Source organism: Struthio camelus, chromosome 2, assembly GCF_040807025.1.
Source record: "Struthio camelus isolate bStrCam1 chromosome 2, bStrCam1.hap1, whole genome shotgun sequence".
Lineage (NCBI taxonomy): Eukaryota > Metazoa > Chordata > Aves > Struthioniformes > Struthionidae > Struthio > Struthio camelus.
The window spans coordinates 150,462,351-150,478,071 of NC_090943.1; the positions used below are offsets into that span (position 1 = coordinate 150,462,351).

The window sequence follows — 15,721 nt, forward strand, 5'->3', positions numbered from 1 at the left end:
GTCGTAATCAAATATTTTAAGGTAAGAAATGCATTTCGTCCTTGATTCTGCCCTGAGAGACCACCAAACAATAATGATAGCATGAAGAAATTTTATATGTGTAGTCTTACCTCGATGAAACATATTTTTAAATGACACTGTGCCACAAGCAGGTCTTTGACCTAACAGGAAATAAATGTCTGTCTTAAAACAGCCATCTAGCTGTGGTGAAGTTATTCCTATTGAAATTAGTGGAAAACGGAAAACGATTTTGATTAGCACTGACAAACTTTTAATTTGATGCAGAGGTGCAGAGGATTGCAACAAGAGCTAATATTACACAGATTCTTAAAAGCTTTTGTTAATGGAACACCACAAGATCATTCAGAACAAAGGTTTCATAATAAATGTTATGTTTGTTAAAGACTTTATTTTTAACAATTTCATTAAGCAACTTATCTGCAAACTTTCATAAAATATGTTTAGCCATCAAAGAGTAAATACTGAAGTTAGTAGAGAAGATAGCATTTATTCATTTATTAAGTTTGTATTTAAGTAGAGATCTCCATTCATCTGTAACATACAATTGATGCTCTACAATTAAAGTACAACGTAAATAGTATCTATAGTGTTAATAAATTACTAGGACTATTTGAGGAAATTATTAACCAAATATCATAGCCTGTTTTTGAGTCCAAGAACATAATGAATCATTTGCAACTAGCTAAAGCATCTGATATGTACGTATGTATAACAATGTATGATGCTTATTCCTCTTGCGTATGATATTAATATGATAGCATAATCCAGCATTGTTGATAGCAGTCCACAATTACAAAGCAAATACTCAAACTGTGAATTCTGCCACCTCATTTATGCGCTCTCATACGGTACTAAACACGGAAATTTGAGCTGAAACGTGACATGTACCTTACGGGTCTCTCCCCTGTCATCTCTCAGCTGCCACAGTTGAAGATTTCAGGATCAACCATATCACAACTCACATTAAAAGTGTGGACTACTTTATGCTAGAAACAATTAAAAGTTTTGGAAAAACATTGCCAGTTTTTTCCTCTTCCAACTCAGCTAAGAATACCTGTTGCTTTGGAAATGTAGCAAACCATAATAACAATTCATGACAACTACTAGAGAGGGAGACAATCTAGAGCACCTTGCCAACATACATCTGCCTGCTCTGAATATGCCGAGCTGCCACTGACTTTGGCAGCCATTAAAAAGCATATGATAACTAAGCACAAAAGATGCAAGAATATGTTAGCTGTGATGCGATGTGGTTACTGCAAATGACTGTCTTGAACAGAAGTATAGGTAAAAATATTAGAAACAGAGTGTGCATTGGTATATGGCTTCCTGCATATACAAAGTCAATTATAACACAGTTTTTCAAGATTTATAATCTCTTATTATTCCATGCACAAAACTATAGATGCATATTACAACTAATGTTACAATAGAAAAGATCTAAAAGTATATATCTTACTTGTAAACATGATCATACCACATATCTGGTTGTAATAATTTGTATTTAAATGTGCATAAAAATATTATAAAAACCACTATAGTACAATTATATGAATATCATCTGAGTGACAGCATCCAAAAGAATTTTTTTCTGAATTGCAGATCTATCATTACTGAGAGTAGTAAATATGTATGGTATACAAAATATCATCTACAAGACATCCTGAAGAGAAAAGAAGCCAAATAAAAAATGTGGTGTAGTTCACTCCAAACATGAATAGATCAGAAAGCCACATGCAATGAGTCGACATCACACTTCACTTTGTTCACTGAATTTGCTGTAATTCTGAAGTGGAAGAAACAGAAAAAATATATATAATCTAAATATATATAGACTATAACCTCAGACAAAAACAGCAGATGAAGCAGTGCTAATTTAAAAATGTCACCATCATAAAGACTAATAAAACAAAGGTTATTTATAATAAGGATGAACTGCATAAAGCAACAGATGAGTCTCTCATCAACATAAAAACAAGGATAATATGATATTATCCTTGGAAGTTTTAGATAAGAGCACCTTTGCATTTCCAAATGACAGCTAGAGATAACATGTAACTAAGTCCTCTTGCCTCTACCTTTCTGCCAGTGAAAGACTATTTCCTGCAGTGGAATCTGAAATGTAAATTGGAACAAATCACTTTCCATAAATCTCCACTTCCTTCCATTCTATTATGTTCTATTCTAACCTTACCATGTTTTGCTCATATAAGCACTTACAACTCCTACTGACCTCAGCCTCATCAAAAGGCCTACAAATAGTGCACGCACAGAACAGTGTTAGCTACAGTGTGATGTTGCTGTTGTGGTCACCCAGCCTTTTTATTCTTATCCATCATCTCTCATCCTCAGGTATTAACAGCAAGGAACAGAGCAAGAAACTAAACCAAATACTTTGAAGGCTCAAAAGAGAAGTCAGCAGCACATATACACTGTTCATAATTACATTCATAATTTGAGATTGCATGCAAGCCTTTCAGGAGCAAGCCACTGCTCAGAGTTTTGATTTGCTCAGCAGCTCTGGTAGAAATATAATATCAGTTCTTGGAAAAGTGGATGCCTGACTTCTAGTTTTAACTCCCTCAGTGGCTTCGGACATTTCAGCTGGTCTTTCCATGCCCCGGTTCCATAAAATGGGACTACTACTACGTAACTATCTCAGAGAACGTTAGGCAGTTACATAGAGTCTATAAAGAATGCAGACATTTTATAACATAGTAATCATCCTAATTGATCTAATAAGACCCAGAAAAAATATACAATAGTTAACCCCATTATTTTTGCCCTCCAGTTACCATTTCAGCAAGGGTTTTGTTGCAGGACAAAAAAGTGAAGACTGTTGAAAAGCACTGAAGAGAACATATTTTTCTTGGTCTTCAATCTACTAGATCAACAGTGCCAATTCACTGAAATCATTTTGTCCATGGGCAACTCTAATCTAATTAGTGAAAGGTACCAGATCACAGTAACAGGGGAGTGGGGGGAACACACATAAATCATGATTAGTTTAATGTCCCATGGAGAAGGCTCTGAGCTGAGCCCTAGCCATGTTTGGAATCATAAATAAAACCATGGGAAAGCACACTACTTACAGTGCACGCTCAATTACAGTGGGATTACAATGGAAGAGGCTCAAACTGTTTATGAGGAAAGCCCAGCCTTTTAAGCAGGAATGCGAGAACTATTATTAAGCAAATAAACGCACGTTCAAGGCTCCAGCCTCAGTTTCTGAACCAACCCTTCTTCTTCCTTCCCCTATAGCTCTGTCTTCCACCCCATCCAATTCCCCTCTCCTCTTTCAACAAGTAAGCCAACACAGCACACTGCAGTGTAGGACAGACACGCTTACTAGCTGTAAACAAATCTGCTAAGTATCCAGAGGTATTTCAGTCAGAGCAGCACAGCGCCCTGTTTGAGTTTCTCTTGTTTCTCAGTTACTTTGCGCTTGTGTATCTCGGGATTGTATTGTACCATAAACACAGCCCGGCTGGAGGTGTGGCTCGCAGTGCGTGTTGCTGTGGGATGTAGCTTTAAGCAACCCTCGCTGAGGAATGGAGGTGCAAGAACAAGGTGCAAGCTAAGGTACCAAGAGACTACATTAGGTATTTCTAGATGACATCACCCTTTCCAGTGGAGAAAGTACCCAGACTAATGCTCCAGCACATGGTGCCTCTGGATCTGGAACAGAAAACCTAGAATTCACTGCTAAAGGAAAGGGAGAAGATGATGTGAAGACAGTTCAAGCTGGAAAACCTTAATAAATGCAGTCCAGAGGCTGGGAAGTTGTTACAGAGACAGATAAAGTTTGATGCACAAAAGGTTCACTAAATAAGTAAGATTTCCCCAGACTTTAGCGTCTTGCTATAAGCACCCAAAAAGCCTTCCAGGCTTCACCTCCCCGCTGCTGTAAGTCTCACCCTGTTAATTTGAATGGAGTCAATTGCAGAAGAAATAGATTCGAAGAAGATGGCATTTTCAGATTCAAGGTTTCCGCCGTACTGCATAGCTTTTATCAAGGAAGCTGTAACAAAACAAACAGATGAGAACTGATAAGGTAGTGAGGATATCTAAACCATCACGTTAAAAATTTTTCTGTAAGCTGATACTTGCCTTTGCAGTGTGCTAGCAACACATCAATGTGTCTGTTTTTACAATCCATGTAAATCTAAATGTGTGAAAACATGAAATTCAAAAAAATGTTTAAAATGCAATAAGATACGCAAAAGAACATATTCAAAGCAAGCAAAGAGCATGAAGCACTGCTATTCAAGCTATACTGACAGTAGCCACTAGAGAGAGCCATGCTATAATATAAACATCGCAAAGCCCACATTAAACAGAGAAGGGTCATTTCCTCCCCCTTCCCCAAAGTGCTCTACAGCCCTACTTAAAATAAACTCAATTTGATTAATAGCTTTGGCTTGTTTATGCTATTTTTTCTTAATATTTTACTAGCATGCCTTTTCCTACAAGTTTCCCCAACTCGTCTTCATGCTCTTACATACCAGTCCACAAAGATAGGAATAGGACCTAGGAGACTCTGAAACTTCCATCAGTCTATCAGAAAAGTGCCTTAACCAACACGCTACGTTCTGCAGCAAGTTGTTCTCTGTTCCTTCTCAGAAAATGTTCAACTTCACAGAGACTAAATATTCAATAAGCTAGAAAGTGATTGAGAAAAGGTGAAAATAACTCTAGAATCAGAGTATGGCTCTTTCCTGGAAGATGAGAACTCCTGTTTACAGCCTCTGTTTCAAAAAATATTTAAATAATCTATATAAAGTAGAACAATTCTAAGAGGAGCAATTACATCAGAACCACATCAGAATACCCTATTTTATGAAAAGAACCAAAAGCCTGACTCACTCTAGAGATCCATCTTACCAGTATCTTATCTCTAGAAGTAGCAGTGATATTTAGGGAAGGAGAGTAACAAATAGGATGCTTAGTGTATTCCTCTCTTGGGCGTCTCAATTTCTGACCAGTCATTCAGTGAAAGTCTATGCATTTCATGCAGACCATGCATTCTATAGCCAAAGATGGGCTTACCACTCCTAAATTTGTCTAACATCCTTTTGATGTCACTTGTAATTCTGAAGTCTCTAAGATCTTTTGGAAATCCATTTCAAAAATTTTTTAATTAACGGTTTTCCTACTAATTTTATTGAATGCTCTTTATTTTTTGTGAGAACTAATAAAGAGTAACTCCCACTCACCTTCTTTAAGTTTTCTTTTTGACTATCTTCCCACCTATATGTGTAGTTTCAATTTGACACTTTTTTTTTTTTAATTTAGCACTTACTTAGCTGTTTAATCAGTCCAGTAAACTGAGAAAATGGTTAGGATAAGAAAAGGGTTGGGCTGAGACCCCAGTTCAGATCAAATCTTCTACCTTATTCAGAGAGATGATATGAAACAAATCTTGCATACCCTGTTAATCTATACCCACTAAGCATCTTCTGTATAATGCCAAGCCCAATGGCAAAGTAGGAGATAGCTTCTGAACACAGCTTTTCATCTGCTATACAGAACTGATCATTATGTGGTTACTGCTTTTGGTCTTCTGGGAGTATATAGGAGCTCCTACTTTGAATGAGGAACCCCATCTGTTAGCTATGTATACCCACAGAATAAAACACAGGGATCATTAAGACCTCTATACTAGTGGAAAGCAGGACATACACATAAAATCACAGAAATAAAAGACGAAATTCTAAGGGATAAATCCACACAGAGCTCCACTGCAAGTGGCATAACTGAACCAGGCTTGAACATGACCTAAATCAGATTTAATAAAAAAAGGAATGTTTTCCAAAACTCATCTCCATTAACTATAGATATTTGCATCTGCACTGAATGTCCTCTCAAGATCTTTAGAAATTTTTGTAGATAATTTTATACAAATATATGGCAGTTCCATGTCAAATCTATGCTCATCTTTTTCACGAGTGACCATGCCAATCCACCGATGTGACTGAGATAACTAGTAGCTAACCTCAATATCTGGTATGTGCAATTATGTATGTTTATATACAGAGTGTGTGTGATGTCATAAATACCTGAAGCAACACTGAAACTCCAGTATAGTCAAAGAAATTCAGTCCACTGCAGTCTAGTATCAAAGCATGTCGCTCCCTGCAGCATGGCTGCAACAAGGACTCACCTATGTATTTGATATAGGAAATGAGTTTCAACTAAAAGGAAGAATACTCAAGAAACACGCACCAGAAATTAATAATATATCACCAAAATAAATCAAATTTATCATAATACAAAATGTTCTATTGTGTAACAGTCAATAAAATGGCTCATTTTAGAAATATGAATGAAGAATATTTAGAGTAATGGGATGAAGTGATGACAGGGAGAACACATTATTAGTGAAATGCACTAAACGAGAATATTCTCTGAGGGAAAAAAGAAGTACTTCTCCATACTTGAATTTCTAAATTAGTCCTGATATCATCTTGTATCATCTTGGCTACTTTAGGAAACTTTATATGGGATACAAAAAGGACATATCCCTCTTTCAGGTTCTAATACACCATTAATTTCTGTAATAACTAAATGCCTTCCCCTGGTGCAACATAACTAATATGCCCCTATAAGGAAAAAAAACATATAAAGTGGTGTGCTTTATTTTACAAGTTTTTAATGTGTTCTTTTTTGTTTGGTTAATGTTTTTGTAATATATATGCTATCCTGTATTGATCCTAGAGAAAAAAAGATGTTATTAAGATTTATGATGGTCTTACATCCACTCTCCAAACTCAGACTAGCTTGTGCTTAAACAAAGCACGTACTGCACTAAACGTGTCCCAAAGTAGGACATAAGTAAATGATTCCTTTCATAAAGGGAAAACTCAGAAAACATGCATGCTTATTTATATTGCTCTGTGGATAAATATTAGCTTTACTGTTAGTTATCATATAATACAAAACACTTAAAAAAAAAAAGATAAAGGAAAAGAAGTTTGAATGTAAAGTTGGGTTAAGCTGGATGATTTTGAGAGAGCAGAGGAAAAAAAAAAAGAGTTTAAAATCTTGAGGCGACTTAGAATTTCCCATAGTGTAGATTTATAATGGCACTAATTCCTTCCTGGAAGTAGTCTGAGTGACAGAGCCTTTTGGACTTGCACCTCCAAAAACGAATTGTCCTTTTACCGCCTAGTGTACGTTAATAAATATATCACAAACAAAAATAAAGACTTTCAAAGGAAATCTTCTGCCTCACGTTAATACTATGGAAACCCAAAAGGATTTATGAGCTCTGCTAGGCTGTTCACTGCAATCTTTTCCACATACCTCCTGCGTCTCTGAAACAAAAGAACTTAGTCCTTCTCTGTATTATTTACTTACCCCTAAACACATACACATTTTTATTTACAAGCTCCAACAAGTTTTACCTTCAAAAATGCCCTGTGATATGTTTTTCTTTGTGATCATTATGCTACCTGAATAAAATTTAACTTTTGAGAGTTCAAGAATAGAGTTTAAATAAAAGTAAGTTGTGTGTACCGTGCTCTTAAACCTTTGTACAACAGAAACAAAATACAAAAAAAGAAAAGGAAAGAAAGCCAATAATCATTGCTTCAGCTTAGAAATGTCACCTTCAAGGACACGAGCTGAGATTGCCTAATACCTAAAACGTAACTAGCTGATATGTTACACCAGCACGCTATGAAATCTATTCTCTAATAAACCTTATGAAGGGCAAAACGCACAAACACACACTCCACACAGGCACACTTCAAAGTATGTATATATGTGTATGTATATATGTATATATATGAATGTAAGGCTGGAATGGAGGTCATACCACCTTTCTGCTCAACTGGAATCTTGCGTTATCGGCACAAACTGCCTGGATTCTGAATGTGAGGGTAGGTACAGACTCGCTCCCTCCAGAACAAGTGGGCAAGGGGAGCATAAGTTATTTAATTTGCTGCTAATATGGGCCAATGGCAAACTGGTATTCCTCAGAGCTGGAAAGGAAAGATTTTGACAGAGGGAAGTTGCTGTGTCTTCCAAGGATAACCCCTGTAAGGATTAAGGATCATGTCTATCTGCTCTCCTCCTTTCTAAAACTTTAAGCCTCATAGTTTGTTTTTATTTTCTAAGGATTTTTGTTTTTTCTCCCCGATTTTATTTTGAAACTCATACGAATAGTCATCATGAACTGGTTAGCAGAAGGAACAACTGACACAGGACTCAAGACAGGACTTAAGCAATCAGAAAAGAGGTCTTGTGCTGTCTGTCACTTCTATAACATGAGAAACAAGTTCATCCCAATAAGGCTGAAATGCATAATGATAAGACCTTCCAAAAATCACCTCCCAAATACAATACTGCACATTCTTTCAGTATTTTACAGTACAGTGTTATAAGATCTTTGATAGCCATTACCATTATGTTGCTATGTGTTACAGTAAAGCACTTTGTCACCCCCAAATAAAACACTGTAATGTCATAAAAATGTCATAAGTCTAGTTAATAAGTGTAAACATTCCATATCCCCAAATCAGATTCTCTCTTAATGCTCATAAGTGTTTTAAACACACAGAATATTTGAATTCTGTCCATGATGAGGTCATCTGTATAAAGCATCTTCTGTAAAAGGTTGCTGCAGCTATCTCATGGGAATGTATGTACTCTCATCTGATTTGTGCGTTATAAAATGTGGTAAAAGACGGAATTATCCAGCTTAATCCTTAATTAAAAGCAAACCTCTAGTTTTTTCTTTTCTTTATTCCATACTATACTGGCGTACTGTACTATACTGGTGGCCATGGTATCATTAATAATTCAATTGACTTTTTGTGAGTTTCTCCTCATAAATGTCTTTAAAGACCATAAAGATTTAACATGGGTCTAATCCTTTCCTATTCTTAGTTTTGCATGCTAATATCCCTCCACTATGTACATGTATCAGCGAACATATAGGCGTTCATGTGAAATAAGCAGGGACTCCTAGAGAAAAGGTATCTTCCTTGATTCCCACTTTTGAAATCTTAGAAAGGAAGTTAAGAATAGGATAAAAATAAAGATGAACTACTTCCTGTTCTTGGTAGGAGTCCTTCTGGGCTAAGGCTAAGGAAGTTTGAAACTGTTTAGCACTCATACTTCACTTAATGTATGGATTAACTGAAAACATTAGTTTCCAGACAATTTGAGTTCACCTAGAAATAAACGGAAAAATGTGGAGCCATTTTGCACACTTACAGCCATCTTATTTTTAATATGATTTGTAAATAAGAAACTCACCACGACAACTTCCATTGGAAAATGAACAGAGCAATGTGTTCTGCTCACACTGAAGCAAAAACAACAAACAATTAACATACCAAGGAAAACGAATCCAATGTGTAATAACCAGAGAAAATCAATGCAATGCATAAGAATTCTGTTTCTCAACATCAAGGTTAACTCCTTCTCTACACACTCAGAATTCTGTGCAACAGCCTTGTGGATATATTCTGTTTGCTGAGCATTCTTATAAAGTTACAGCAAACTACTCCCTTTTTTTTGAGCTGACAACTTCTATGATGTTTGGACCCACTAGAACATAACACATGAACATAACACTTTTGGGGAAAGGGGGAGGGATAAGCAGAGGTGGTCAAAACATGGGAAAGATATTCTTGAAAAGATAAATTGAAGTAAGTAATTTTATAAGATTAACATTTGACTTATTTTCTTTTTGCTGCAATCTCATCTAACCCACTAAAATTTTAGTGAGAATGTTTTTGACACGTAAATTTATTAAAGAATTACTTTTACCCGGAGAAAAAATTTTTAATAATGCTTTCTGCATGAAATTAACTAAGCTTACCATAAAAAGAGCAGGTAAAAATCTGAAATAATACAGCACAGAAACAAAAATCTAAAGTGCATTTTTTTCATTCACCCCCACTGTTCTACAAAAGGGTCGTTATTCCACAGACAAAAATGTATGCACTGTATTTAAGCCAGCTTTACTGTCAAGCACCTTCCAGAAGAGACAAAGGATAACATCTCCCTCCTCAATGACTTAAATAATTTAACTTATTACATTAACTTATTAATTTATTACACTTGTCAAATTAACTCATAAATTAATTTCAAATAAATATAAAGTAACTTCTTTCTGTCTGGGGGCATGTTATCATACTAATCCAAATATTAGTTACTCTCAACAGAACAAAGGAAAATAACCATTATAATTTTTGAAGTGAGTTTCCAAACAATGAGGAAGAGACACCCACCCAAGCCTGGGTAGCACAGGTCTTTGGCAAGAAACAGAAGTAGTGATGGGGAAATATTGGCGGATGCCTGTCTAGGAAATGCCTGTGGTTTTATCACCACGGTCTACCACACTGGATGAAATCGCCTCCAGTAAGCCTTGCATAGGATTGGAATGTCTTCACTGTAATGAAAGAAAATTAATAAGAATTTTTCCCTTTTAGGGAAAGTTATGGGAAGTTGCTGTAGTTATGGGCAGATAAACTTGAAAAATACTATTACAGTGACAACCCCCAGAACCAAATTATATACAATTTTATAGTGGTTTTTTGTTGGAAAAATATCAATACAATCAGTGCAGAAAATGAAAAAGCAGTATTGCTTTAAAAGAAAACTTTAGTCAGTTTTGCACATTTATAACGTCTTACTATTGGAATCACCTACAGTCAGAATCAAAAATGATCTCCAGAATGATCTCCAGCACAACCCCCACATTTTATGCAACTAGAATTGTAATGACTCACTGCCTTTTTAAAAATTACCTTATATTATTAGCTGAGGTTATGTAAGGTCTGCCAGAAATTTTAGAAGGCTTTAGGTCTTTTACAGAATTACATATAGAGAGATATTAGAGAGACACTCTTCAAGTAATAATACGAAAAACAAAATATATCAAACCTGATTAAGATTAGGATTAACTTTATTATGTCATAATTTAGTTATTTGCAGTATTACTTGTTTTTATCTGTTTCAATATCTGATTACATTGTCTAAGAAAAGCAAGGAAAGCAATCATGATCTTTAACACTGTCATCATGATTCGTGATACATGTAGCACATCCTACCTTGTTTACATCTTCATATGCCTGGGTGCTTGTGCTATCCTTCTGGATTATTTTTATCAAGTCAGCATGAAATTTCCTGGCATTCAGAAAGACTAATGGGTTGTTGACTGAAATTATCTTTATGTGTTTTAATGATTCCTGTGGGATGAAATAAAAGGCTGGGAAGATTATCTTGGTTTTGGAGGCAAAAAACCCAACATAATTTCCTTAAAAATCTGAAAAATTCCTGTAAATCAATATAAAAACTTTGGGTTGTGATAACAGACAGATAACTGTCTTGACCGATCTTCACACAAGCCTTAAGTCAAGGAGGAAATATAAGTAAGCTATAAGGAAAATTATCCTTAATTCAAGTTAGCAGAAAAGTAAAATCATATTCATCACAATATATCATATTAAGAACTATTTTCTGGCAAATAATAGTAGCATTATTTCAGCTGGTATGGTCCCCAGGCAAAGGCAAGACCAGGTTTACAGACAGGGAATATCTTTCGTTAAACAAACCTGAATATTGAAAAAAGTAGACAAGTTTTTGGGACACGCAGTACAGGTTGTCTGGGGAACACTCACAGTGTTCATCTCAGTCGTCTGAAGATGACTTTAATACAACAAGGACATTCTTCTAGGGAAACGGAAAAAGCTACCAGAACAAAGAGACTTTGGTACTGAAGGAAATTCCTACTAATCTTGTCTGCCCCGCTCTCATACCACCTTGTTCTGGAATCAAAGAAGAAAATCATTTCACAATTACAGTCTGCAGCAGAAGTTCCTGCCTTGAAAGAAATCCTCCTGGAACCGCTCTTACCTCACCAAAACCTTCAGCACAAGCAAACTCTTGATGGTCTAACTTATACAAAATGAATCTAGACCAAACCTGAATGATACATGTAAGGCTTTGCTAACATATTTCTATAACCAGCACAATAAGTAATTCACAGAAGAACCATCAGCAACCTTGGATCCTACATTTGCACTTCCTGGAATACATTTTATTCAATTCACCAAATATCCTCACGAAACTGTAGTTCACTGCACAGATTCACACACCAGAACAAATTCTGAAGGAAAACTGATAGAGGTCAGAAACACCCAACTAGCAGTAGGCAGCATTTCCCACAAAACAAGCACTTTTTCTCTCATATACAAGGCAGACCTACAAAACACTTTACACGTACTTACAATGTTATTTATTTACATTCTGATAAATAACTGTATTAAGCTTTTATGCATCTAATGCTGTAAAACAGGAATAAGCAAGATAAGCTGTCCTGTAAAAGTTTCTAGTGTTTTCAATAGCATTTTCTACCTAACAGATATGCAACTAGACATTCTTAAAGAGGCATAATAACACAACTAATTAGCTCCTGTTGCCAACGATTTAATAGCATTAATTTGCTTCAGGCATATCCTTTATGGATTCTGAGGCTCTCTCGACTACATATGGAAATTCAGAAAATTCTGCTTTCAGATGAGGGAAAAAGGATCCTTGAATGCACAACGTGAACATTGCACAGTGATGATTCTCACTGCTTATTTCAATATGCAAAACATACATAGTATCAGAGAGCCTCAGTTTCAATAGTCTCATGTAAAAATTGCCCACCTTTGAAAAATGCGAATAGAATAAGAGACATCATTCAACTAATTTTAATGGAAAAATACTCTCACACAGCTAAAAACATCTCAATACGTTAGCAATGTATCATGAGGGCCTAGTCCCTAGAAGTACTCCAGAGGATTTCAACCCACAGAGCTGTTTTATATAATAAGGTATCTTATCACCAGGTGTAAAAAAGGGTCTGGATAACGAAGGCATGCACCTGCTACTAAAAAAAAAAAAATCTGATTTATACAAGTATAAGAACTACTTGTGACAAACTAGTAACAGACAGCAAAAAGCAAGAACTCACAAGAAAATAGAAGCCCAAAATCCTCTATTCATCCTAACAAAATCCGGAGATACATGAAGCTACTTAACAAGCTCATATTCAAACACAAGGAGTAACTGGAGCTGATACAGAGATAATTTTTCAAGTAGTTCAAGAAAAGTAGGGGATTGCACTGAAGATACACAGCTTTCCCAACAGATCTTGAAGCAAAACAGGAATGGAAATCTTTACCACAAACCACACAAACTATCTCCTTATTGTAGACTACTATTCAGACTTCTGGGAACCAGACGACCTCTCAGACACCACCGCAGCAACCATCAAACAGACTAATGAAACATCTCAAACATCCAAAACTTAGGCAATGAACCCCAGATTATGTATAGTGATTTTGAGCAATTTACCTAGGAACGCGATTATGGTAAATATCACATCACCAACATACCTCGGTCAGTCAAGTGGCAAAGCCTAACTCTCCATTAGAATAGCTAAGATTATATGAAAGAAACCTCTAAAACAAGGGAAAATCAGAGGACAATGCATGCTTGAATGGAAAGGCAGTCCTGCAGACTCCTTTAAAAACAATACTATACACTGCTTGATATTGAGAGAAGTAGGTACTTTGGTGACATACCAGAAACGGCAAAGTGAAAGAAGAAAACTAAGCAAAAGGAAGATAGACATGCAAAGACCAAAGCCTATGATGATCAGCAAGCTAATAGTCTTCCAAAAATACAAGGCAAAACTCTTGAAAGGCTCAAATCATTAGGCCAGAACAAGCACATGGAAGGCTTGTGTATAATCTTTTTTGTGGGACGGGCAAGGAAAACCGTGCCAGACTTGCAGTTATTCCTAGCTCTAGTTCAGTTCTAGTGCCTTTTGTAAAACATTTCCAAACTTTATCTAGAGTGTTCTGAGGAAAATGAGCTCCTTTCTGATGCATCCTTGCAAAGAATGAAAGAAAATTATCTGAAGTGGCCAACTCATTATTGCACTTAGAAGGATACTAGCGATTGCCCTATGCACACTACACAGCATTATCTGCGCTTCAGTAAGAATTCGGTTCAGTGAATGTCTGTGATGCAATGTGTTTCACATAAGTTTCTAAGTATTGTCTTGATTTTTTCCACATTAAAGTGTCTCTTTTCCTATTGATGAAATAATCTCCATAAATCCACAGACCTTAATAGCAGGGTAAATCATTAAACTTGCATATTTTCATGTTTAAAATGTCCTGTTGTTTATGTCTGAGCTGCTATTTACCAGGGGACTTGGATCACTCTAACATTCATATATTTACTGCTAAATTACTGCTGCAACCCAGTGACTCTAAATTAAATTAACGGCACTTTTTTCTAAATCTTAAAACTATTTTCCTTTTTTTGTGTGTGTATGTAATAAGCTCTTGAGCAATTGGCTTGCCAAAAAAAATGTTATAACAAATTAATGTCTGCAGACACTGGGGGAATAACATTTTTTTATTTTACACAGTGACTGGCATTAATCTTAGTGATTAATGTGATTAAGGAAAAAAAGTAGGGGAGAATTTAGCTTTAAAGAAGAAATGCATATGGATTTGTACAAATATTTTACAAATTGATATGAAAAGGAAACACGTAAATCAAATTTTGATTTATACATCTTTGACAAAGTTAGTCCAACTTTTTTTAATAAAGAAAAGTGATATATCAATTGACAGTTGGGTCAGGCTCAGCAACAGTGTTCGTTTTAGAGTCCTCTCCTTCTCACGTACGTTTTACTTTGTAGAATTTTTCAGCATGCCAGAGCAGTAAACCCTCCTGAGCCAAGTTTAGATTTTGAGCTCTGTCTGAAAACATTTGCCAGAAAAATAAATTCTTTGGAAGGGAGCTTCTAAACAGTGAGGTAATAACTGCTGAGTATATCGCTCACTGGTATACGAGATACTTAGTAAGTACTTGAAGAGAAAAGCAGACATAGTAGAAACCACCACAGCAGAGAAGGCAGGGTGTCATTGTGACTAGGACTCTGTACTGAAAAGACAAGTGGTTGTCCTTCTCTCCTGGCTGCTGACCTACCGTTTGATTTTGGACAAGGGAGTTCACCTCTCTGGGTCGTTACCTTTCTCTTCTTATCACAAACCAGCCCACAAGAAATTTGGTGACAATTGCAATGAAAATAAACAAAATAATCTTAAAACCCTGACTGATAAGTTAAAGTTTGTACGAAGGTCAAATGTAAAAACCTTAATCATCAGGAAAGAGACTTGCATCCATTTTCCATGAGTATTTGCGAGTACCCTTATCTGATGAGTGGGGAGAAGATCTGTGAAGTGGTCTGCCATGACTTCAGACTGCTATCCAAATCACACTATCTCAAAAGAGATTGTGTGTGCTGAGCACGTCAAAGGACTTGCAGGAAGTGAGGACATCTGAGAGCAATACAGAGACAGCTATTGTCTGCGTAGATGGCCTTTGCTGCCAGGAGATTTTCCCAGACTGACTGGATTTAGGAAACTCCTTTTTTAAAAAACAATTCCAAACAGAAAAGTAATAAATAAACTGAGACAAACAGAGGTAAGAGGACTCGCCTAACTTCACTTTGAGGACCAGCAGCAGGACCAGAAAAAAGGACCAGAAAAAGATTCCAATTTCCTGAATCCCAAACTACTTCTCTATTTACTATTTCACATTGGCTTTAGATCTGAAGTGGTCATTTCACAAAAATGTTCCTTTAAGACACAGATTATAATCTTGTAGCCAGGAA

At 36.0% G+C, this 15,721-nt stretch overlaps 1 protein-coding gene across 3 annotated transcripts in view; it reads right to left on the reverse strand.

Moving 5' to 3' along the window:
- Positions 1 to 389: 389 nt before the first annotated feature.
- Positions 390 to 15,721, reverse strand: part of SLC26A7 (solute carrier family 26 member 7) — a 103,367-nt gene continuing 88,035 nt past the window's right edge. For 2 of the 3 annotated variants that reach the window (XM_068933061.1, XM_009676031.2), the window contains exons 14-19: positions 11,088 to 11,225; positions 9,286 to 9,334; positions 6,081 to 6,184; positions 4,132 to 4,186; positions 3,939 to 4,042; positions 390 to 1,807 (exon numbers count right to left, since the gene is read on the reverse strand). In XM_068933061.1, coding sequence (XP_068789162.1) covers positions 1,772 to 1,807; positions 3,939 to 4,042; positions 4,132 to 4,186; positions 6,081 to 6,184; positions 9,286 to 9,334; positions 11,088 to 11,225 — 486 coding nt within the window. In that variant the 3' untranslated portion in view covers positions 390 to 1,771. Of the gene's footprint in view, positions 1,808 to 3,938; positions 4,043 to 4,131; positions 4,187 to 6,080; positions 6,185 to 9,285; positions 9,335 to 10,357; positions 10,427 to 11,087; positions 11,226 to 15,721 lie in introns of those variants that run through there. The other variant, XM_068933062.1, reaches the window with a different exon arrangement.